The 26,099-nt window shown below is 36.4% G+C and overlaps 1 protein-coding gene across 2 annotated transcripts in view; it reads left to right on the forward strand.

Annotated features, from left to right (window-relative positions):
* Positions 1-26,099, forward strand: part of igsf11 (immunoglobulin superfamily member 11) — a 180,952-nt gene that overhangs the window by 30,257 nt on the left and 124,596 nt on the right. For both annotated transcript variants that reach the window (XM_028465375.1, XM_028465376.1), the window contains exon 2: positions 20,017-20,046. In XM_028465375.1, coding sequence (XP_028321176.1) covers positions 20,017-20,046 — 30 coding nt within the window. The remainder of the gene's footprint in view (positions 1-20,016; positions 20,047-26,099) is intronic.

Raw genomic sequence — 26,099 nt, forward strand, 5'->3', positions numbered from 1 at the left:
TAAAGCTGAGAGATGAAGGCTTTACCCATGATATGCAAAGATCAATGGCTCCTTTGTGCTCCACTGGAGGGAACTTTAATAACTTGGGTCATTGTCCCTTTCCAGAACAATTTCTCCACATTTAGCTAGTGATTTCCCCTTTGGATTTTAGCTCTAAAATACCCAAGAGTTGTATGAGTGGCTTCTTATTGTAAATAAGCTGCTGCGTAATGCTTTAGCAGGGAGAGAAAGAGAGACGAAGCGTTGTAGCTCGCCTTTATTACTGTACCACTGGTGATGAGAGAGGCAAGGAGATGTCTGTCACATATTACTGCACAATAGAAAAAAAATTCCCTTTGTTAAAATGAGGATAGCGTAGAATAGCTTAGTCCGTGGTGGCTGCTATCAGTGTGGCCGTACATCCACAGGAGACACCATTCACTATTGTTATAACACTGCTTAGATTAAAGCTCATGAAGGCAAGTTTGCAACGCAGAGCCAAAGCATTTACAGATTACACCAGTCATTTTGGACAAATGGAAGGACAAATGGAAGGAATCCTTTTTTTTTTTTAAATGTATCTACATTTATGACGATAACACAGTGAGATAAGGCTGCAGATAAGATGAGGCATATTGTTGTGTGTGATACCATTTTAACAGACGATAAGGGTTGGTGGGTGCATATGTCACCACTTATGTTTTTAACATCATCTTATTCTATGAAAGAAATCATGCTGATATCAAATAATAAAAGTGCCAAATGAGGCCTGATTTGTCCGTATTCTTTAATTAAATGCTGTAATTTTAACTCTCGCCCACACTTTCAGGTTTTCTGCCTGTGTGAGAAACTCTCAGTTCATAAGCAATACGTCCAAGGCACGTGGAAGTTGGATTTCTGGAGAAGTACACTTAGAAAATATTTACCTTTCATGCCCAGATACAAATGAATATGAGCTTGAGTTGCAGTTAGACATTCTGCTTGTAGGATTTATTCAACATTATTGATATGAACCCTATTTGAGTTGTGAGGAAGTAGTCAGTGTGCTGTCAATACGGAAAAACAAGTTATCTGTGTGCTCAGGCTGTAGGACAAGGCAGACTGAAAAACACTTACTGGGTGTTTCCACTGGATACGTCTCCGCTGTGCCACGGCACCGATTCGGTTTTGCCCCACTGTTCGTCGTCCGGTAATCCCCACTGGTTGTGTTTTGAGTGCGCCACGGTGCACTCCGGTTGGACGACTGTGACGTCATGAGACAGAGGAGTTCGCACGATATTTATATAATCACGCAAGAATGCAGTTAAAGGTTTGTGTTATAAACGCAACAATAAACAGTTAAACAGGTCAGTGTTCCTAACAAAAGAAGGTTGGACTCTCTGGTTTTGTCATAGCCACATTTTTTAGCAACAGCCAACAGAGAAGAGATAAAACTGCACCAGTAAAACATGAACTAAATCAAAGTTGCTCCAGTTTACAGTGCAGTTACAGTATGAGAGGAAACAATATAGTGAATTTGATTTTGTTTTTACACATTATGACATTTTTGTGATGTAGTTACTTGAAATATAATCTGAAGTGTTTTATTTTGAAAAGTAACCCGATTTTTTTTGCAAAACACATGCTTAATTTCCTGTTTAGCTTAATTTGCTCTGTGCTGATTGATGCGTCGTGCTCCGGTGTCCACCAGAAATAGAAGTCCTGCGTGTATCTAGCAGAGGGCAACGGACTGCCGCAGCTGGGAAGGAGCAGACACGCACCACAGCGGACCTGGTGGAAATTAACACATAGACTAAAGTGGAAACCTATCAGCTCCGGTGGCGCGGCGGTGACGTAACGCAGCGGAGCCGCATCCAGTGGAAATTGGGGGTTAGGGGTATAATTACAGTTTATATTAAAGACCAGGGATGACTTTGGTGGCTTGGATTCTCTCAAGTAAACATAGACCGTCAATGCTCAAAACACCTGTCTATGACCACCACTGTAGGCAGGTGTTGTGACAAATTCTGTGCCAAACGTAATGTTGGCACAAGGCAACTCAATGTGCTTTACATGAATTATCGGACATCTTTTTACAGTTAGCTGCTACCCAGCATGGAGGCCTCTTTGAGAGGAGTTAGTGTAATGATAATTATGATGCCATTTAACTCCATAGGCGCCATCACTGTGAGCTATCAGCGCTGTGGTGAAGGTGCGTCACAACTCATATATGGTCATTCTCTAAAAAGGAGACCAATGAATGTGTTGTGAAATGTGTTCTGGATGCACTATTTAGGGTGTGTTCTTGCATTTATCATCAACCTGAAAAATGGTGTTAACAGTTATACATACTTTAATCCTCCTATTATCCTTGGGGTCAATTTGACCCCATTCAATGTTTATCATTCAAAAAATAATAGTTCACTTTTTTTTTTTGGCTTCATATTTCATGACTTTTCCTAATTTGATGGGTACAGTTGATTAAGCATAAAATGACCATATATAATATACACATATAGTATTGCATGCGTTGGTGTTCCTCATGAGAACTTTCTCACACCATGGGCATGAATGTGTGTGTCTATCTGTATGTGTTTGTGGTCATTAAAGGCGGGCATACACGGTGTGATTTTTGGCCCATTTAGAGCCGATTTTTGACTTGTGTGTCTATTTTCTCCCGATCAGCAATCGTATTCAGAAATTTCAGGTGACCCCATTTAAACTCCAGGTGACCCCTCATGGGGCCCCAACCTCAAGATTGAAAAAAACTGATTAAGTGGCTCCTGAATAGATTTATTTCTATATTTAAAAAAATAATAATAATTCCGGTCGTCTCACACCTGTTGTGGGACCAAGACTGACACTCTCTTTCTCTCTTAAGTACCCACGTGTAGTACTGCTAGGGGTGCATTGTTTCTGAATGTACCCCCATTTGAGAAACACTGCTCTAGTCTACAGGGTCTAGGGGTCGTTGATCCCTGTCTCAGTTAAAACCAGAGTACCTGGAGTAAACCCACTCCCACTTCCAACATGCTAACTCTGGTAAACAATAGAGTGGGCTTTAACCCACACTGAGATCACTTTCCTTTCTTTGCACCTTGTGACACTTGTTTGCTACTTGGCATCTCCTGCATGCTCGAGGCTTACAGTTCATTTACACTGCATTTTTTGCTGAGCTGGGATTCAGGTTAGCATTAGTATAAATAGCTTTTCTCACTTGTGACGTCAACCCAGATCACACATTCTTCTTTTAATACTCAGGTGTTGTATGATGTTAGATCGACACTCAGTTGCTACTGTATTTAGTCAGTGCTATGAAACACTTGTCTGTTTAAAATGGGAGGCATTTCTCTGCTTTCGCATGCCTCAGCTTTTATGTTGTGTCAGTCTTAAGCCTCTTTCATTTCCCCCACCTAAAGTACTTTTTGTCCCTCTTCCATATTTGTTGCAGACCTTGTTCTATTGTCCCCGTCTGTCCCGACGATCAATCCACCAAATCACTCTGCTTTCTACTCTCAAACAATATTTTACTCTCTCTTACTCTCTCTGCCTCTCAGTGTGTATCAAAGCTCTGTCTCCATTGAAAAAAGGTCTGTGTGCTGTGCCTGAAAGCTTTGTGGGGTCCTAAATGCTAAATGCCAGTCTGTCTCTGCCAGGCGCCCGCTTAATGCTGGTCTCCTTGGTGATGAGACCAGCAATCAGGCCGTTATACACCAGACACTGAGGGGTTTGTGATGAATTGTGCATGTGTGCACGTGTGTGTGTGTGTGTGTGTGTGTGTGTGTGCTTGATTCAGCATACACTAGAGTGTTATGTGTGTGTGTGTGTGTGTGTTGTGCCTCCCGATTCAGTTCTAATGTACACACTGTACTGTATGTAGAGAATAGTGATGGACATGGATTCACTTCGCCGTTATCGTGCGATTGCATTATGTTTCCTGTCAACACGGCCCTGCCAAACAACAAGGGTCCCTGTTGTGTCCCTCTGCCAAGGGCCGATCGCTCTGGTAGCCAGGCCCTAAACATGGAGCAGTTCTTCACTGGCACTGTTCACCAGTCGTTTAGCTCTACAGACGCTGCCTCTTTGCTCATCCCCATTCACTCCATCTGTACTGGGATCCCCAGCCAGTACCAAGTCAGTGTGTGGGAATTAATTAGGAGCTCATTTAGAAATAATTAAAAACTAATGAAAGTCTCCTTCCATTTAGATGCGTATAATACAATACCAATTTAGGATTAAAATAAGGACAAAATAAACAATTCAAAAAATAAATTGAATATTTATAATATATAATAGCAATTAAACCTTAAAAACTTTAAATTATTTTCTGTATATGTCAGTGTGTTGGACTACAGAAAGAGTCCACTCAAAGCAGGGTTGGTGTCAATTGCATAATTGATAATTAATTACAATTATGAAATAATTACAAGTGTAATTGTAAAACATCTGTTGCTTTTGTATTTGGGATTGAATTGTAATTAAGTTCAGATGATTGACTTTGTAATTGTAATTGGCATGAATATTATTTAAAATTTGTCAAATACAATTTAATTCAACCCAAAACTGTGGAACAATGTTATTGTTCTATGGCTTACACATACATACTGTCATTACCAATTATTAAATTTAATATGTAATATGTTTCATACCAACTTTCCACACTACCTGTCAGTTCTCTTCAGGATCATTTTACCATTTTTTTTTTTTTTTTTAATTTAGTGGTTTACTGACAGAAAAAACAACAAAAACATTAAAAACCAATATTTTTTTTGTTGATTAGGAAGCATAACAAGGAAACCAAGAGATGAAAAACAAATTAGATGATAGATAATATTTTAGTGTATTTTACAGCTGATTTAAGACTTTGGTCAAATCTGACCTGTTATCATACGAGATGCTAACAGAAAGCTAACACGAGACGAAGGTTACGTTTTATGTTGTTATTTATTTCAGGCTCAGTAATTGTAATTCATTGTAATTGGACTTTGTTGATGTTTTCTCAGGTTCATCCAATGGTAAACTCATAGCTGCTCCCAATGTAAAACCAGTGGCATTTCTCCTCCCCTTACGAAATATATTTACCAATGCATTATTTAAATATATATTGTAATATATTATCTTCCCAATAAATTTCCCAATATATTATATGTTGTAAATACATGGAAATATATATTGACAATACATATATTATACAATATAATCATGTACTATACAAATGATTGCTGTTATATAATGATTATAATATATTTGTTTATATATCCCAAAAAATATGTAATTTAATATTTATAAATATCTACCATGATGTATTGTGATTTATATGGATTGGTAATATATGTAAAGATGTAGTGTCCTATATATGTTTGTGACACTAGTTTAGCATTGCTATTTAATTGCTGAGTGTTGTTTGTTACTTACCTGCTCCACCATGTGTTCTAGGGACCAATGGAGGGTGGAGCCCATCATTTCCTGCATTTATACCCTGGGTGACATCTCCAGTGATGTCACTGGTGATGTCACTGGGTGAGACCAAATAGGAGGGGTGGGAGGTAAAATGATGTTTATTTAAAGGTATTGTGGACGATGTTTAAAAAAAGAAACGCCCCTCTCCACATTTTGAAAAAAAAAGCGCATGAGCAACACGCCTACGTGTGCGGGAGAGCGTGCACGAGCCCCGTTTTCCTCGTGCACAGCTCGTGCACAAGTTGGAGTCGGCATCGGTCATACAAGCTTTCCTTACAAAAGAAGATTTGCACTTTTCCCACTATGTCAGACTCGCCACCGGTAAGTGAAAATCCATTTTCAAAGAACCCGGTGCGCACCGGGCACGAGCACGAGCACGTACGACGGCCTTTCGTAAACGTGATTGACAATTAGGGGGACCAATAGTCTGGATGATCCACCCGGAAGCTAAACATCATCCACAATACCTTTAATTAAGTGATAAATGTTATTTAAGTAAGTGTGGTTATAGAGAAACATTATTTGGCACTTCATGTAGCATTTATGTACGAAGTGGATGTTAGGAATCACTGTGTTATTTATCTGATTTTAGGGGGAGCAGCCTTGATTGATTCCTGCCAGATGTCAGTGTAGCTGGGTGATTACACTAGTTCACATGCTAGATGTATATACATTGCATGTAAAACTTGGAGTCACCTATTTTTTTTTGTAAATAAACACTTTTTTTTGCACCTGGATCTTTCATTGTCTATTCTTGATCTAATTAATTCATATATACAGTATATATATATATATATATATATATATATATATATATATATATATATATAGCCCAAACACATAAGACGTCTCATTACATTTATCATTTTTTTTTAATGTTAGTCTACTTTAAAAAAAATACTACTAAATTCAACTCTTTCTAAATTATTTCTATACAGCTTCAATAAATGATTTTCTTAATTCCATTTTCTGGGAAGAAACGGAACTTTAGTTTTTTCCCACTGATAATTCAAAAATCCATTTATTTGCTCAGCTCTTAACTCTCCAAATCCCTTTCTGCAACTTTCTTACAGCATGATTTACATTTCTTGCCCTCTTCCATAGAGCCCTATTATCTGCAAATAATGATCTTCCCATAACTACTAGTATATTTCCAAATAGTCCAGCATTTATCATAATAAAACAAACTTTCACACTTCCCTGTGGTAAAACTCCCTCAGTGCTCAGACAGACCTTAGGTAGTGTAGAAGGTAATTAGCTGATCAAAACACACATGGGAAGACATGCACAGTCTCTCACACAAACATGCTGACAAGGTGGGGTGTGAATACACAAACGGGAACCCATTACTAACAAAGAATAATGAAAGAAACATACAACTAACCATAAACTAACTCATTTCTAAAATAAGACTCAGGAATAAAAGTAAAAAAAAAAAAAACGAGCAAATGAAAAAGAAGCTTGACCGCAAGTTGAACCATAGGAACGCAATAATAACTATAAACAACAGAAACTATAACTCTGAACCACAATTCCAATAAAACCCTGAGATGATAAACACAAAAACTGACCACAACTGAAACTTAAAGCTGATATCTGGAGTTTCTGAGAAATCTATGTTTATGTATGATTCTTTTGAATTGCGAAAAAATACCTACTGTAACTATTCTTTTACTATGGTCTACTGCCGGTGGTTTTTCATATACATTAATGTATATAAGTCCCTCCTTTGCCCTATAGACCCCTATACAAATGGAAAAGATTGCCGAGTCTATATGATTTTGGCTCTTACCTGACCCATAGACCGATATCAATGTGACCCGATGCAACCTTGTTATGTTCCGCGATGCACGTGCAGAAAAGTAGAGGCGTGGTTTCTGGCAGATTGGCAGAGGCAGGGGGAGGAAGTGGAGCTGTTGAGGGCGGGGCATCGCGACGTCCTTTCAGAAACTCCGGATATCGGCTTTATTGTCAACAAAAAACAACAACCAACCCCAGATTATGACACTAAGATTTCAAATAGAATTCTACATTTGGTGCCCACACAGTGTGAAAAATATGGCATGATATAAAATGAAGAATAAAGTGGAAAAAGGAATGTTTGGTTTATTATTTTATATTCCTTTTTTTGAATGTTGATCATAGCCTTTTTTACCAACATCTCCCCCCATTCATGCCTGCAACCATCGTGTATAAAACTGACAGTCAACACCTAAAACATGCCAAATAATTAAACAAATAAACAGTCCCTGCTATTGAATTGCACTTTTTGTAAATCCTATTGTTTGTGATATATTGGCCACAATATTTTGTTTAGCTTTGTGCTTCAATTCTTAATAAGTTGAACTTCCCTGCTACATGGGCTAATGCCAGTCTAGCACCAATATTGACAACCACAGGTTTTCTTGAGTTCACCCCTTAATGACAAAGGCCATGTTTTCTAGTTTAAGATATCTGACATCTGGGTGCCACTCAATTCTTGCTGTGCTGTATTCTGATATTTCATGCTCTCCACACAATTTGCTTTCATAAATATGTAAATATATTCCAAACAGGGACAATAACAATCAATCCTATTGACAAATCTATCCTTGACTAAAAGTAGTAGTTTAAAGTTAAGGTTTCGGTCCCTCAAAAACAGGCGGGTGAGGCACCCCATTTTAATTCTTTACATGCAAACCAATCCATTTCCAATGTAACCTATTAGCCAGCAGCCAGTGAGTTTTTATTGTATTATACTTCTGTTAAGAGAGAAGCACCCATGCAGCAAATAGCCTTTGACGGTGTCATCATTAGCCTTCTAATAGTGCACAATGGTTTGTATCCGTTGGAGGTGGATCTTCTTGCTGCTTATGTTAACAAAAGATCCATCTCACAGGTATAAAGTTAGAGGTCAGCCCGGTGGTCTTGTCTCTCACATCTCGCTGGGACCAATTTAGAAGTCTGAATACCTGGAGCTCCTAACGGCACAATTCCCTGCATCAATGCCTCCTTCAGGTGTTGTAACGCCATGTATGCAATATGTCAGTTTGTGTAGGTCCCATACATGAACGTTTCTTCATGCATGGATTCTGCCGTAAAGTGCTTGTGCAAGCATCATCGGAGTGCTCTGACTTGCATCCGTGAGCAAATTCATGCAGCTTTCATGCACGCAACAACTGCTTTATGAATAAATATCCAGTTAAACAGCACCAAACCAATGCAGTATAAACAAGCATATTCTGCATAGATGTAGTGACTGAACAAACGACTCCAATGTGGCAATAAACTCGTGTTTTATGAAGTGGTAAAAATTCTGTGACTGGTTATTGACTGTCTTCCAAAAGAAAAGCCACAATAACTAAATTGAATTATTGAGATATGGTGATGTTATTCTATTAAATTTGTACTTGATTTCATACCAATCACAGAACATTCATGCTCAGGCAGTTTGAGAAACACTCTAGTTCTAGCTCTATTGTTCTAAAGTTTCCCGTTACTTCTTTCTTTGACCACTACGGGGTCCATATTGACATCTTTGGCCCTAACATATCTGCACCAGCCATGGGCTGCAGTACAAAGCTCATATCTTTCATACTTTCACCAATTATGACATAGCTTGTGATTAAAGGACACTATCTGGCTGGTGTTATGTACAATATGTGCGAGACAGACAATGTGGGTGTATCGTACCAGTAAGTGTTTCTTTGCCATCTCTGCTTATTTGTTAGAATGTGTGAATATTACTGGCACAAATAAGTGTTTTACTGTATGTTTGTTATCGTGGGCTATTGAACTCTCTGTGCGCTTGTGGTTTCCAGTTCACACTTTGGGTTAATTGATCTCTGGAGACATTTCTCTCTGTAGTTATAATGGAAATCTGGATTAAAATCACTTCAGATGTGAGATTTGTTAGAACTTTGAAAACTGAAGTGTCTCATTATTCTTCAAACTAGAAATTATGTCTTGCATCTTGCATATCATAAATGCTTCTTTGATGCCTTTATCGCTACTTTTAATATCATTTATAAGGCCCAATATAAATTTAGATCACAAGATATCTGCAGTGTTGGAATACAGTGTTGAGAAAATAGAAAGTTAGAGTTCTTACTGTGAGAAAAGCCAACAGTACACTAAACTTTGGATGATGAAAAACAATGAGTAATTTTAGTAATTTACATCAGATCAAATAATAATGTACAGCATGGGACTTTTTTTAATTGCTAGAAACAGTCTTTACCTTTAGGACTAATTAATAAGAATGCAGTACTAGTTAAGCCTGAGTACAAGTGCAAAAAAAAGAGGTAGTTTTATGATTGATGATTCAAGTATAATCCTTTAATGAAGTTGCACAGCACAGGCAAGTAATTTATTGTCATACCCAATATAGTTTTCCACACATTTTCTCCCTGCAATACATTAACAAAAGTGAACAAAAATAAAATGTACACTATATAACCTATATAATGCTGTAGAAAGGAGATCTTCGCTGTTTCTTTTGCTCATAAATGCCCTCATTTATTAACCTTGCATGAAAACAGGTGCAATTCTGAATGCACATTTGGTCATACGACAGGACTCCCGTGTGATTTATGACACATTCGTATCTGACAAATCGCAGCACACAATAAATCAGGCAGCTTAATTTGATCGTCATTAACTTTACGCCCTTAAATATTCATGTTTCGGAGGCCTCGCCCATTGAAGTCAAACAAACACTGGCACGAAGAGAAACTTTTCCGAGATGAAAATAGTCATTCTCACATCTGAGGTGGAGCAAAACAAGGTGGACTTAAAGGAGCTCATTTAAACGCTCCGTGGAAGAGGATCAGCTACCGAGTAAAGGTATGCCCCCCTGTGTGCCCTGTGAACGAACCTAACAGCAGAAACAGAGACACATGGAAATATGACGTTTATATCAACTTCAGTTGTCTGCATGCTTTAGGCAATAAATATCACATTAAAATAAATTAACGATCATTAGCGATTATTTCCATTAGTTAATTTCACCTATAGAACCCCTAATGGCGCCTATTGATCACATTACTGATTAAATACTGCTGTGCATTTGCAAAAGTTTAAGGTATAGCCTTTATTTTAAAAGCATAAATAAGGTCATATTGTCTCCGTACAACCCCCAGTGAAGGCTGTGCAATTCAAGGTGTTTTTTTTTTTTTTTTTTTTTTTAATTATCATTTTTATTTTGCTTCATTCGTTTTAATAATCAATTTTGATCTGTTGTGAAAGTGTGTCTGCTTATGCTTAATTGACAGCTGAGGTTTGTTTAATATTTTATTTTCAGACTTCAGATTTGGCTGTGCTGAACCACAAATCCACACACTGATCTGATCATAGCGTACGCTCACGTCAGAATTGATAAACACCAAAGCTTGGATGAATATAGTCGTACGCCCGTCATACGAGGTATAGATCTGAACGTACAATTGGTTGATTAATGAGGCCCAATGTCTGTACCTGCTTTTCTATGAATAAAACAAGTTTCTTCAGTTGAGTATTTATATCGGTAGCCTGGGAAAAGACTGAGAACACTGTAAGTATCAGACTATGGATTTTTAGAGCAAACATCATTTTCAGAGTATAAACCTTTATAAAAATCATCATACGGCAAATAACTCCCCAAAATGAGTATCCATTGGGTTGGAACAGAACAGCTGTACTGTTTTATTTACGTGCAGGTAAATTTTATATGAGCAATATTAAAAGGTCTGATCATCAATGATTAATAGTCTTTGTGCTGTATTTTGGGTTAGGGCCCGAGAGGCCTGCAAGCTGCAACATAAAACAAACAAATCACTTAACATAAAGCAAAGTATCTTTTAACACCCTCCAACAGCTTCCTGCTTTGTATCGAACATTATTATGTAAAAGAAAAAAAAGCAAACGTTGAGAAATTCTCAGTGTGATGAGGTCAGGAGGGTTTTTTTTATTTGTGCTAAGATGTATTTCTCAACCACATTTAGAATATTTTTTTTTTTGTTTTTTGTTTTTTTATGTTTGTGCCAGATAAGCATTAGCATGAGCAGTCACACACTCTCACTCAAAGGCATTCCCTTTTTACGCAATCAAAGAAACAAAATAATAAGTTCCCCCTGAAACAAACAACTTGATTAGGACCCAGGAGAGGAGACAATCAGGTGTGAGCACCACAGGTCATGAAATCATGTGTGAATATAAGACTGAATGCTTTGTTTTTGTTCTTTACAGGATATCGTTGTCTCCTTCTTGTATTCCTTATTATCCAATAAGTTGTTCTTTGTCTTTACTTCTGTTTGTGAAGAATATGACAGTTTAATATCAATGTGTAAAAGTGAAACAATTACAAAAAGTAAACTTTAAACCTATATTGACTGCTGTAAATGCAGTTCCTTTGTTAGTGCCAGATGTTGCCACTTTACCGTTACTGACGATTCATTCAAAACACGTACCAATACATGTTTGTTTGTTGGCAGATGAGGAAACCAAAGCAACAAAACGTAGAAATGGTTTTCCAAGTTGGAACCTTGGTTAAAACCATGTTGTCAAAAAGTCTAATCTCTGCCATTTTGTGTCAGTCTTAAGCAGTGTACACACATATAAAGACAATCGGGCTGTTTTTGTCCCGATTTTCTCCCTTCCCAACTAAGGATGGCAAACGTCTTATAAGATTTTGCTATACGTTTGTCTTCTGGTCTGAGGTGTGTCTCCAATAATCGGCTCTGAAACTATTCTGCTATATAAAATCTGTGTCTCTCAGATCTATGGACACAGGTCAGATAGTGGAGCCCAGAGCTCACAGTAAACATGGTGATGCTGCTTTTAGTTGTTATGCTGCAAAGAAGTGGAACAAACTGCCAGCTGAGCTGAAGTCAGCCTCACATGTGAACATTTTTAAATCAAAGTTAAAGGCACTATTTTTCTCTACTCTGTATGATTGAAAGGGAGATTTTTGGTCATGTTGTTGATTTTTAATGATTTTACTGATGATTTTAAATGTTTTTGCTGACTTTAATGTTCTTTTTGATTTTAAGCTGTTGAATGTTTTCTGTTGCACTTTTTGATCATGTAACGCACATTGAGTTGCCTTGTGTATGAAATGCGCTATACAGTATAAATACATTTGCCTTGCCTTGCTCCAACAATTGTATATTAAATCTGTTTAATGTTTACAAAGAAAACTCATAACCCAGGAGGAAGACATTAGTTCATTGTTATTATCCTTGTTGTTTAAAGTACAAGAACAATTTGCAGTGCACGTACAAGTTTGTGGGATGATTTAGCCTTGACTGTGAGCAACATTTAAATATGTAGTATCTGTTATCAGGGCCATTTGAGCTGCCAGAAGAATTTAATTTGTAAAAAGTTATTGGGAAACCAAATGTACAGGTTGAGAGTTGGTGATCTGCACTTGACCACCAGGGATGGAAAGTACGAAGGTACAAACACTAAATTTCTGCAATATTTTGTATTTTTTTTCTTGTGATCATTATTTAGTTACACGTAACTTTAAATTGACAGTACGGGCCATTAAAGTGGATTTATCTTGTAAATGGATGGAATCGAAAAACACATGACATATTTAGGATATATTTAGCGTTACTTGTATGTCAGTTTACAATCCATTCAATGTTAATTTGATTTACTTTTTGTAATAGTAATAGTAGTAAAAAGGCCAACTAATGTTGGTGACCTCTAGTTCAAAGGTTAATGTTTTTTTCTATCTATAGTAGGCGAACAACTGTGTAAAGATGTCACTGTCAATCTGCCAACAAACACCTGTTGGGAAGGTTTAGGGAAATACAGTATATGATTAATCAGAAAAGTATCTATTATAAATACCCTAAACATCAACATCCAGTGTGTTTTTTTTTTCATCATGAACATGCTTTAATCATATTAATAAATACATATATTTTATTTTATTTTTAGTGGGGATAGGGTTCCACCCCCTTGGGGGGTTGAGGTTATGAAAGATGATCGTTTTAAAGTTATATTTAATAGTTTATGGTGGCATAACTATTAAAAAAACATTATTGATCAGAATATTTTTACATCCAATCTTTTCTTTTTAAAAGTAATTGTCTCATCCCATTCATGAACCTTACGTTTATTGGAAGGCTGCATTACCAACCCTCAAAAGCAGATGTTTAATTATATAGCACCATTAATAGTAATGCCTGCTTTCAGAAACAGGCTGTGCTCAGTATGTGTTAAGGACATTGCTGAAAGGTTTGTGATATGTAGCCATCAAACTTGGGGTGATGAGACTTATAGCGGCATGGTCTCCATGGAAACTGGCATGCTCTTGAAGGTGCTTTGGCAGCAGCCACTGCCAATTGTTAAGTTGGTAATGGGTTGAAATTCTCTGTTAAGTGCCTCATAGGTGAAGATTAAAAACACTATATTCAGCTCGCTGGAAGTGGACTCACGCAATCATGGGGCGCCGATTGTAGCGCATGATAAAATAAACAGCAACTTTTAGCAACATTTAGCAACAAACCACATTCAAAAAACATATGTGAATTTTTAATGTGACTTTTGAGATGATTTACAGCAATATTTGTGATATTTTTTTCTCGTAAAAATATATTGTTATCATTTAACATTTAGATTTAAATCTAACAATTGATTCAACATCTATGTTTAGATTTAATAACATCTATATTTAGACTTAATATTTAATGTTTTGATTTAGATAAAAATTTTAGATTAAACATTTAGATTTAGATTTAAAATTTATATTTATATTTAATATATAACATTTATATTTAATATTTAATTTTAATATTTAATATTTAGATTTAATATTTAATAATTATATTTAATATTTAACATTTTGATTCAAATGTAACAATTAGATTCAACATGTATATTTAGATTTCATAAATAACATTTAGATTTTATATTTAACATTTAGAATTAGATTTAATTTTTAACATTTAGATTTAAATCTAACAATGAGATTCAACATTTATATTCAGATTTAAAATTTAACATTTAGAATTAGATTTAACATTTATATTTATATTTAAAATATAGTTTCAACATTTATATTTAAATGTAACAATTAGATTCAACATTTAGATTTAATATTTAACATTTAGATTTAGATTTGACATTTACATTTAGGTTTAAAATTTACCATTTAGATTTAGATTTAACATTTAGATTTACCGTTTATATTTAAATGTAGCAATTAGATTCAACATTTGAATTTAGATTTAATATTTAATATTTAGATTTAAAATATAGATTTAACATTTATATTTCAAATGTAGATAACATTGGCGTCATATTTTTACGAGTGAAAAAATAAATCACACATTTGACTAATAATATATCCAGTTCAGACAGGACACATTTATGCAGTCTGGTAAAGGTATGTTAATTATCATAATTTCTTGGGTCCTGGTCTTAAATGTGTCACATTCACTTTACATCATCACCTCTCTGCTCTTGTTACTTTCAGGATGTTGCAAGAATTTCTGTCATTTCATCACTTGGCTAGAATCATTATTCTCTTGTTACATTTATTGACTGTTAAGCTAGCAGCATGTGGCTAAGTATATTTCCTCATTGTTATTTTTACACCCAAGCTCTCTCACCTGCTTTCCCATAAGCCTTCGCTCTATCTCATTGAGCTTGGTCGGACTCCACTGCCTGACAACTGATGAAATGATGCCCCTGCATCTCCAGGTGCTCAGCACTTAGATCCTGTGACAGTGTGATGACTCAGCCCCTGATAGAGCCACTAATGACAATAGCAATGAACAGCATGCAACGAATACATCTCTGTGCCCCTTCTTTTTATCCCTTCTTTAATGTTGTTATCCACACAGAAGGGAATAAGGTTCTTTTTGTTGAACAAGTGCATGACTATATGTTTATAAGATTATGGGCACTCAGCTCTCTATCCGCATTGGGAAAGTAAAAGCTCAATCCTGAGGCATCACGACTGCCACATGGAAACTGCGTAAACCACAAAGCTACTCAGATTTAGGATTCCTGCAGCGCTAAATCCGATTTTGTGCTGTGATTGGAACGCCTTTGGTATGGATTTTTGGGAAATGCATAAACTTATATATGAAATGGTTTTCATGTACTGTATGCATGAACCAGAGGCCCACACCAGAGTCCTTCTGCATTTGTATGCCACAGAAGCTGCTGTTGTTTTCAGGGCTTCCTTACACTGGGTGGCCTGTTGTGTCACTTCTTTTCAAAAGGACATGAATGGAGCCCCAGTGCAGGACAAAGAAGCAGTTTTTTTTTTTACTTGAAAGGAGAAGTGACTGAATCTTTGAAGCTGAAAACCATTATGGGCACTGGATTTACGGATCACAGGTCTCATAGTAGAGACAGACACACTCAGCTTACTTTCATTTTATTCCTCATAAGAATTAATACCAAGCGATTCCATGGTGGGGGAAAGCTTTCATCCCTGTTTGTAACATTCAAAGGTGATTGTAGAGAATCTGAACCACTTATTGCAGCTCTAGCACAGGAACATCCCACAAAGCAGATCATGATATCAGACAGCAGATGTAGCAGGCATCTGTTAGCACATGTGCGATCCAACTAGATCACAGGTCTATCATCCAGCAGACCTCAGCCACTTTGTACCAGCGTGTCAGCTTTGCACTGATAGCATTAATTGGGGGCACGTTCGCACGTTGGAGGATTTAAACAACAAACTCGTACGTGAACTACGTCACGCGGCACTGGTCCTGTATCACCGATATGCACCTCATATCATGGCCGCACATTAAAACTAAAATGCATTATATTATATACATATATATATATATATATATATATATAATATTTACCAATATTCATAAAGAAGATTATTTTAACTGGCCAACCATTATTATTTCAAGAATAGATCAAAAACACCCATCATATCCACTTGTACAATACTTAGTCACCAATTGTACTAATACCAACTATTTACAAATGTCTGTCTTTTTTAGAGCTTTTCACTTATGGAACAAATTTCATAGGGACCTGAAAGACATGTCAACTTTACACATATTTAAAAATACTTTAAAAATCATATTTTTACCAATCTTAATGCATATATTATGTATTTTTTTAATTTTTATTTGTTGGCATGATGAAAATATGTCTTGATGTACCTTTTTATGTAATTTTTCTGTATATTTTTTAACTGTCTTACATGTTTTCTCTTCTTCCGTGTACTAGAATCTTGATTTTATTTTTTTATGGACCCAGGAAGATTACTTTAACCACGATGGTAGAAGCTAATGGGGATCCGATGAACAAATAAACAAATAAATAAACTAGACAAACTGTATTTCCCAAAGTCAGGATGCATAAGCTGAACCCCTTGTAGAAAGTTGAACTCCTCGGAGTTCAGAATAAATAATACAGTTAACTGTATTGATAATGACTAACAGCAGGGAGGGCTCTGTTCACTGTCCCATTAGGTTTGAATGAGAAAATGTAAATGTTTTATTTTTAAATTGCACAAACATGTTTCTAGGGCAGCAAGGTGTAGTGGAGGTTAGCATTCCTGTCGCGTCAAAAGATATACAGTAAATCCCTTAGGGTTGAGTTCTCATCTGACAATATTTGCTTAGCGTGTGTACATTTTGATGCACACACAACACCAATGTTTGGTCTTGTAAAAGTAGCTTTCGGTGGACTTTTCTGTTAGCATTGCATATGTGCAGACGTGGATTGAGCACATGTGAATGAAGACTTTTTTCTTTGCTAGTTACGCACCCATGCACAGTAATTACTTTGTGCCCACTGCCAGGGAGGGATTTAATTAACTGTCCCCCTGTCAGGGTAGATAATTTGTCAATAACACACATGAAAGCAAATGCACTGTTTCTTTCATGCACACTACAGGTCAATAAAATTGCCACAATGTTGCTACTCTTGATCACTTCATATAGTATGCAAGCACAAGCAGGAATTTAGGCAAACTGTGAGTTCTATTGAGACACAAATGTAGAATTTGATTCAGGTGTATTTAGAATCCATGTACCCTTCGTTATTTTGGTTATTCCGTTTTAAAACCAAATCAAAATAACAAATAAACAGTGTGGTTATTTTGTTTTACTGATTTAAAACCAAAACAGAAATACGGAAAAACCAAGAAAACCAGATAAGCAGCGTTTTTCAGTTTTTTTTTTCTTTTTTACACTTGTTCTGTTTGTGAGATATTTTGATATTTACAATGAAATTAGAGTGAGAACTGCAGTCCGCCGCACCTTGTTTCCCTCCCCAGGTGCTAAACCAGGTCTCCTCACACAATAGGACTATTTAGGATTTATTTCAGCAGCTTTCTGGTCCTGCTCATGTTTTCATTCAGTCTGTGGATGTTTTAGTTCGTAAAAAGCTGCTCACATTTATGTTTTGTTTCACGGTGTTTGTCCAAATAGTATCCAGATTATCTGGTGACTGACTATAAACTGTGAGGCTGGTGTGAGGAATAGATGTTAGAACTTCTACTATTTGACACTTTTGGAAAAACAATTACAGCTTTTTTGAGGACAGTAAAACTGTTTATTTTGCACGTTATAAATACCGCTGACAGCAGCCGTCAACACACACGGAAGTTGATCACAAGAAACGAAGAGCACCAGAAGATTCATTACACCACCTCTGGTTCCATATATGTGCATGTTTTACGTAACACACATTTTTTGGTTTTGATTTAGTGACCAGTAATGCGACTTATGCGTTGCTTCTTTTTATGTCCGGACCGGGAGCAAAAGTCCGCCCAGTCACCAGTTTATCTAATTACTATTTGGACCATAACACTGTTCGGTAAAGTTGGCAGATAATCACAGATTCGGACTTCCAGCATCAATGACTCTTTAACGAAACATCATCGACACATAAATTACACCTCTGCCATCAGTGTGAGGTGGACAACATGATACAAGATCACTTTTATCAAATGCAAACAGAAAAACGCTCCTTGTTTGGTTTTTGGTTTTTCCGTTTTCCAGTTTCTGGTTTTAAATTAATAAAACAAAAAAAAAAACAAAAAAAAACTTGTTTTTTCTTTTTTTAATTTGGTTTTGAAATGAAATTTCCATATCACGATACAATATATCCTGATACTAAACAATACGATATACATCGCAATATCCATCCATTCATCCATTTTATGACCCGCTTGTTTCTTTTTTCAGGGTTGCAGGGACATGGCAATATCAACAATCACAAATTTCACCTTTACAAGTACATAATGGCATCAAATACAATTTATTTAAATTTTTTTTTACAAGTAAATGGTAACTAACTGTGATTCAAGCATCAATATCCAAAACAAGTGGCATGTTTATCAAACTGTCAAATTACATTTTTCATATAAGTTTCAACTTTTGCTTCTACAACAGATTCTGATTCTGTTAAGTTTTTAAATTCTTTAAAGAAAAAAAAGGAACCACATAGGCTACAGTTATAAAAGTGCTCAGTATGTTTTATGAAAATACAGTGTAATTAACATCCAAGCTAAAATGCATTGAGGAGTGAGGTAGTTAAACAAGGTCTGATGTGGTTCATTTTGTGACCGAATATTTACGTGCTAGACATACGTTAGCGCAATTAAATGGGATTTTTTTCATTAAAAACATGATTAAAAAAAATGATTTCGACATTTTTTTGATCGATATGATAATCGTGAGGTGAAATATTGCGATATATTGCTGAATCGTTTGTTTCTTACACCCTTGATATGTACTAAATTAAGGTTTACTAGTGCACAAGTAGACTGTACTAGTGAAGCAATAGGTGTCACTAGTAATACAAGAAAGCATCAAATTCTAATAAGAGGGAAACAAATGCAGGCTTCCTATTGGCTTTTGAAAGTATTACAACCAATCAGGGTGCTTGATTTCTTTATAGTTCCTCCTACTTTATTTGCATTAGGTCTACTCATGAATCTATTGGCTTTACTACTAGAAGACTAAAAACATTCTACTTGTACTACTCGTGGGATTGTACAAGTATTACTTCAGTATACTACTTCAGTATACAAAAACTTTGTTTTATGAGGCAAATGTATCTACTAGTAGGCCATTTTGTGTCACTAGTAGTACTAGTAAAGCTTTTTACTAGAAACATATGTTAAGTCTACTATTACTACTGGTAACACAAAATGTTCTATTAGATCATTTTGCTTTACTAGTTAGTGTGCCGAAAACCTTTACTCACAGATCAAAGTTTTCTTTTTAGTACTACTAGTACGTTCAAAACCTTAGTAGTAGTAGTAGTAGCAGTTGTAGTTAGTCTACTAGTAGTACCATAAAGTCAAAAGATTCACTATTAGTCCCTGTAGACCTAATGCAAATAAAGTAGGAGGGATTATAATCAAATCCAGCTCCCTGATTGGTTGTAATATTTGAAAGTAATAAGAAGGACAGCCTGAATTAGCTTACTTGAAGTACGAGAGAAATGTTTTTCTTCCCTTGTAAAGTCTACTCACACACTAGTAAATCAAAATGCAGTACATGTACTTCACATGTTGAGCATTAGTAGAACTGAACTATGGTTGATATCACTGAGATTCAATTTATGCTCAAATTGTTTTCCATACTTGTACGACATTGCATTCATTATGTTTTTTTTTTCTATTTTCTGCAGGTTTACGGCTTGATCTACACACGGGGAAAGGTAAAAACTACATTTTTTATCCTTCCATTGTTTTGTGTGCTGATAAACAAGATCATTAGTAGACATTCAAATTGTTTCATGACTGTGTATTCTCGATGCTTACTTGTGGATATAAAGTGCATTATTGCGGAGAATTATGCACCGGTTTGCAAATTTTATCCCCCCACACACACACACACATATACACGTGCGTACAGTAGTTAGTGCAGCATGCTGTTGTCCTAATCACTGGGAACGTAAATGTGGATTAGCAGCGTCTTATGGTATCAGTCATAATCGCACACAGACACATGCTGAAACACTTTAACACTGCAATAATGAAGCAGTTGCATCCAGAACTTCTTCTCTTTGGGTTTTTTTTTGAAAAGGTCTCTTGCTGCTCGTGTGACAAATGACTCAACAGGACGGCTCTCCCAAGCTGGTTTTAATAAACACCAACATGACAGAGTATCAGCAATTTTACTCATCCTGAGATTTACTGTTGTGTTTATGAGAACCATAAGGACCATTTTACATTGTGTTATCTGGGCAGTGTTAGATCATGATGGCCGATGGTAGGCCTACAGCTCTTTTTGGTCTATTTCAGGCAGATGGAGTACATATAACGTTCTACGTCTGACGCACTACCCTCAGTGGAGTATTTTAGTCCGAAATAATCCCCTCCATCTGCTATCTCTTCTACTATATTTTAGCACTTGGCATTTCTTTTTGGAATCTATCATTCCAGTTTATTTCCTTTTACTCTAACCTTTTTCCCCATACCCATTTTTATTCCTGTTCTTTCGCTCCCACTCAGGCTTTCAAAAGAGCCCGTGTTCATTCGCCATGATCCACTCAGTCTGAATATGACTTCTTTTTTCCCCCGTTGATTTACAAGAGCAGCTCTTTTTATCTCCTCTTTCATCATCTAAACCCCCGCGCCGTCTACATTCAAGGGGCCGACCAATCCTAGCCTGAAATTCCATAAGCATTAACTACATGATTGGACTAGCGACGAGAAAGTCCAAAAATAATCCCATTTTAACCTGTTGTAGATTGTTTTGTGTTGCACAATAGCAGATTATCAGACATGGGGAAAAGACACCATGCAAATGTATCTATTGTCAATTAAAACAGCGACATGGGCTGTCGTTTGGGGTGAAATCACAGAAAAGTTTTTTTTTTTTTTTTCCTAATTTTGACGCTTGATTTTTCATATTAGTTCATGCATTTGTCCACACCTTTCAAAGAAAAACAAAAATTAACAGTACTCATCAAATAAGGACTGAATCAAAATTGTGGATATCAGCAAAACCGCTGAGAATTATTGTATGAATGAAAATGTATAAAATCTAATCTCGGTGTTTTGAAAATTATTATAAGCATCAAATCTTTAGCTGCATATTTTACATGAATGTTAAGTTAAAGGGGTGCTGTATAGGAGGCTGTCAGGCTATACGATTTTAGAGTAAGGGGCGTGTGAATGTGCGAAAATAGAGCTACAGTAACGCTACGTTCCATGCAACTCGGAACTCAGCATTTTCTGACCTTCCACGTTAAAAAAGTACAATGAATGGCTGCAAATCACTCAAATATTCATGTATTTATTGTAAATTCGATCTCGGTCTGCCATATTTTGGAGAATTTTCCACGTATTGCTTCTGGAACTGCTTCTGCTTCTACTGCTGCCTATTTTCCTAGTTGTATTGAATGCAGCATCAGTTGAACAGTTTTAGGAGAAGTGAAAATGTAGTTGAAATTCTATATAGTGCCACTTTATTTCTTTTAACTCTAGATGTGTGAAGTGTGTGTGTGTGTGGGTGTGTGTTGTGTAACTCCCTGTATCAACATAATAGACCTGTAATGGCCTGGTCCATTTTACACCCTGCTGGATAGCGATGGTCATTAAAAGCAATTTTCAACCTCTGCACCTTGGGACACAAGAGTAAAGTGAGACATTAGGTTTCCCCCAAAATGTGTTAGTGAAATAAATAATAATTACAGTTCCAGGGTTAGGTCATCAGATCATTTTAAGGCTTGGTGAGAAGCTTCTGTGATATTTGTATTCTTCTGAGACACTTTATGCAAAGCAATCTGAGAGTAAAATCCATACAAAAGGAAAACTACCTTGAGAGATAGTTGTAGTTGGAAGGCTAGAGGTATGTGGCTGAGATCACAGCTGCATGAAACAAAAAGCTCACTTGTTTTATGTGAAAGGAAGCCTTGTGTCTCTTTTTTTTTTTTTTTTGAAAACATCCTTAAGTTGCCGTGGGAAAAGGTACTTGACTGTCAGCTGCTCCAGTCGCAAATGTTCTGTTAGCTACACGACTGCACAAAGCATACGTTTAATGGTTGCTGCTCTGTTTTTTTAGACTGATGCTCAGGAGGCTGAGTTGTTTGTCAATTCAATACTAAATCTAAAACAGAAAATATGTCACTAAATACACTTACATGTATTTATTCAAGTTAAAATCCCTGCACTCTGCGACCGTAACGCTATACGTTACGTACGTTATACACAAGCTGGTTCATCAGATGTCCACAGAGTTTAATATCGAAGCTGCCGGGGACAATAATCAACAATTAATACAAAATACGATATGTTGGCACCATAGATACATTAATTTAAGGTATTTCTTCTGAAAAACAGGACACTGTACTCACAGAGGAGGAAAGTTTCTTGTTGACTCCACTATAAAGAATCGGTTGTTATTAAATGGTCATGTGACTTGAACTTTGGACAATTCTGCTCATTGCATTGTGGGTTTTGGAGTCCCATAAAAGAATGCAAATGGCAAAGAACTGTTTTCAATTCATTCTAACCTCGATTTCTTGTGTTTCTCATTTTTGTTCTGCTTTGTTTATTGTGTTCCCTGTGATATGACTTCACCCCTATTTTGGCAGAATTATCGGCAGAAATGTCGCGTTGACAGTGTTTTTAGCATCAGTAGTGAATAAGAACAACTTCTTGATGAAATACAGGTAGTAATAATAATAATAATAACTATATTCATTTCGCATTTTTCAAAACACATGAAACAAAGTGCTTTCCAAAGGCAGCTATACATTAGATTATAAAAGATATTGCATCTTGGTTAAAGATTAAAACAGCTTAAGAAACATAAACATAAAAACAAGTTAGAAGTTACTTAAAATCAGGGAAGGCTCCACGATAAATGTATGTCAGCAGGTAGGCCTACAGTTAAAATACTTTTATTGATCGTCCGCAGTAGGCTTTAACTAGCTGTCCCAAAGGCAGTTTGCATTATACACCTGCAATTATTATTTTGTCAGTTAGCTAGAGGGTGCTTTAGATCAGTGTTTCTCAAATGGGGGTATGTGTACCCCTAAGGGGTACATGATAGCGCCACAGGGGGCACTTAAAAGAGAGAGTGAAAAATTAACAAAAAAGCATTACAAATATGGGTTTTTGAAATGTTCATCTTTAGTTAAAAATGATAATCATCAAAAGTAGATTAGAACATGAACTGAAAATACAAGAGTCAGTCTTGGAACCACACCAGGCGGGAGATGACCAGAAATGATAAAAACTATAGAAATATATCTATTCAGGAGACACTAAATGCTGTTTTATTCCACTTGTATACAAAGTTAGATTCTTTAAAAGGTGTGTTATCACTTGTTCATTCCATCATTATGTTCTATACTTGTTTTTCATAGTATTCTGAGCAAAATAGTTGTAGTCAGACAAAGGGGGGTACTTGGATATAGGAATAAGAGAAACGTTTGAGAATCACTGCTTTAGATTCATAGGTGCAGTAATTAAAGGCTCCTCCTAGTCACTAGGTGGCAGTGAGTAGCACCTCAGCTGCAAGATTAGATTCATATGTTGTGCATGTGACTAACAACTAGGGCAACAGCCAAAAAAGAGACAGGTGTAACATGGAATCACGTGACGTGCCTCTGTGAACCAGCACACAGCTGGATTACCAGTGTATGAATGGATTACTGTGTGTGAGTGTTAGGTGACCTTATACACACACTGATAACACCCAAAGATCATATTTTGTCTCGTCTGGTGATGACATCACAAAAATTGTGCTCGGCTCAGATTAGTGATATACTTACACACAAACACAAGCTACAAAAGGCTTTCTCCTGCGCTGCATGAAGACAAAGACATCTGATTTAATTTAGTGAAAATGGAGCAGAAAGTCATGAAACCTGCAGAATTTTGAGTTTGGACAGTCCTGCTGTGCAGAGACTGAATGTGTCAGTAGTATGAGATGTGGGTCTACTTGGAGGAAATCACAGATATTGGAAGGGAACAAACCCTGGACAGGATGGCAGTCTATTACATGGCCAATCCAGAGAAAAAACAAACCAACCTATATTACTGTAAAGAAACCACAAAACCTACTGTACATGATTTCATTTAGACCTTAGGAGGAAAACATGAATATTGCAACAATGTGCTTACATACTTGTAAACACCAGACAGTGGTCACCCATACTCCAGCTAAAAAAAAATCATTATACTATATATCATATACATTTAGTACTATCATGTTGAAGGAAATCTTATAGATGCAATATACAAAAACCTGATTTAGTAACAAGCATTTTTTATTTACAATAATTAAGAGAAACTATTATTGGATACCAGAGAAAACACTCGTAGCCTGCTTGGTTGTTTTTCGCCATGTTTTGTCAGCAGCTTTGGTAATATTTTGGCCAGGATTGCAACAAATGTATCCGATGTGTCTGGGGCACTTTGAGTGTATGATAAAGCGCTATATGAAATCCAATGCATTGTTATAATTTTTCAAGAAGAGCTTTAAATTAATGAAATAAAACATGTACATGATAGCTGGTAATATGCACCTATTCAAGTCGTTTGTCACATGCTAATAACCAAGAAAGAAAAAACTAATTTATTCTATAGTGAAATCTGGTTTCAACCACATTGTTGAGAGTATTATTTCTTAATTATTGGTCATATATTTACAAAAAAAATACATTTCTTTGATTGGATAAACAAATATATAGTATGCTAATATATCAGTATGCATGGCTTGATTTGAAATGGCAATAATCTACTAAATACTAGCAATAGTTTAGCTTTTGGTTAGATTTTTTTCTCATAAACACCTTGACAATTAATATTAGTGACAGTAATACTAACAGTAGGAGTGATCCTATTCATGATATGACGCCCAGCAGGTCTGGTGCCTCCCATCTACTGTAAATAATGACTGAATTACCATTTCACTGCTAGCAGCCTCGATATCTGTTCTGATGTCTCCGCTGCTGTGTGTTTCTTCGATTACTGTTTGAACATCGCGAAGCAGCATTCTAAGAATGTTAGTAATGAGTATGAGGCAAGCAATCTGCTTGACTATTCACAAAGCTCCTAATTGAAATGCTGAAAAGACAGCTCGGGCTAATCCACTTAGAGATGTAGTCTGCAGATGACAGATAATGAAGAGGATCGTGGTACTGAAGGGTCTATTATCAACCCTGTAATGAGAGTTCATATCATACCAATGGAAGTGTGGGAAATTTAGCAGGAGTGATGGGGAAGTGGAAAGAGGTAAAGTACAGTGAGGGGATGAAGACGTGTCGACTGTTGTTGAAAAAATAGAAAACTTCGATGAAAGCAGCAGAATAATGATTCAATAATGATACAACCACGTATGACCTCACGACAGGAGAACAAGCAGAATGAAGCTCCATATTCATAAACAGAATTTTAAAAACATTTCATTATGTGTACTGATTGCTCGGCGTGTGCCATGAAATCAACAAAACACAGTCATTTTCAGAACACTTTAGAAGAGAAAGTAGTGCGTTTGTTTGTATTCCCCCATGGATCTGATATAGAAACATGATGACCTACTTACCTGATACGTCGGGTCACCCTGGGTGAACTTGCTCTGGCAAACATGACAAATGTGAACTAAAAGTGAAGTAATGGCTCAGTAAGTGTACTTCACCCTGTTGATAGGACAAAGTCGCTTTTAAATGCTGACCGGCTACTTCTAAAGTGGAGGAATGCACCTCGTTTCCACTTCAGATGTTGTGTGGATTAACTGCTGCTGTGGGTACATCTA

Source organism: Gouania willdenowi, chromosome 13, assembly GCF_900634775.1.
Source record: "Gouania willdenowi chromosome 13, fGouWil2.1, whole genome shotgun sequence".
NCBI lineage: Eukaryota > Metazoa > Chordata > Actinopteri > Blenniiformes > Gobiesocidae > Gouania > Gouania willdenowi.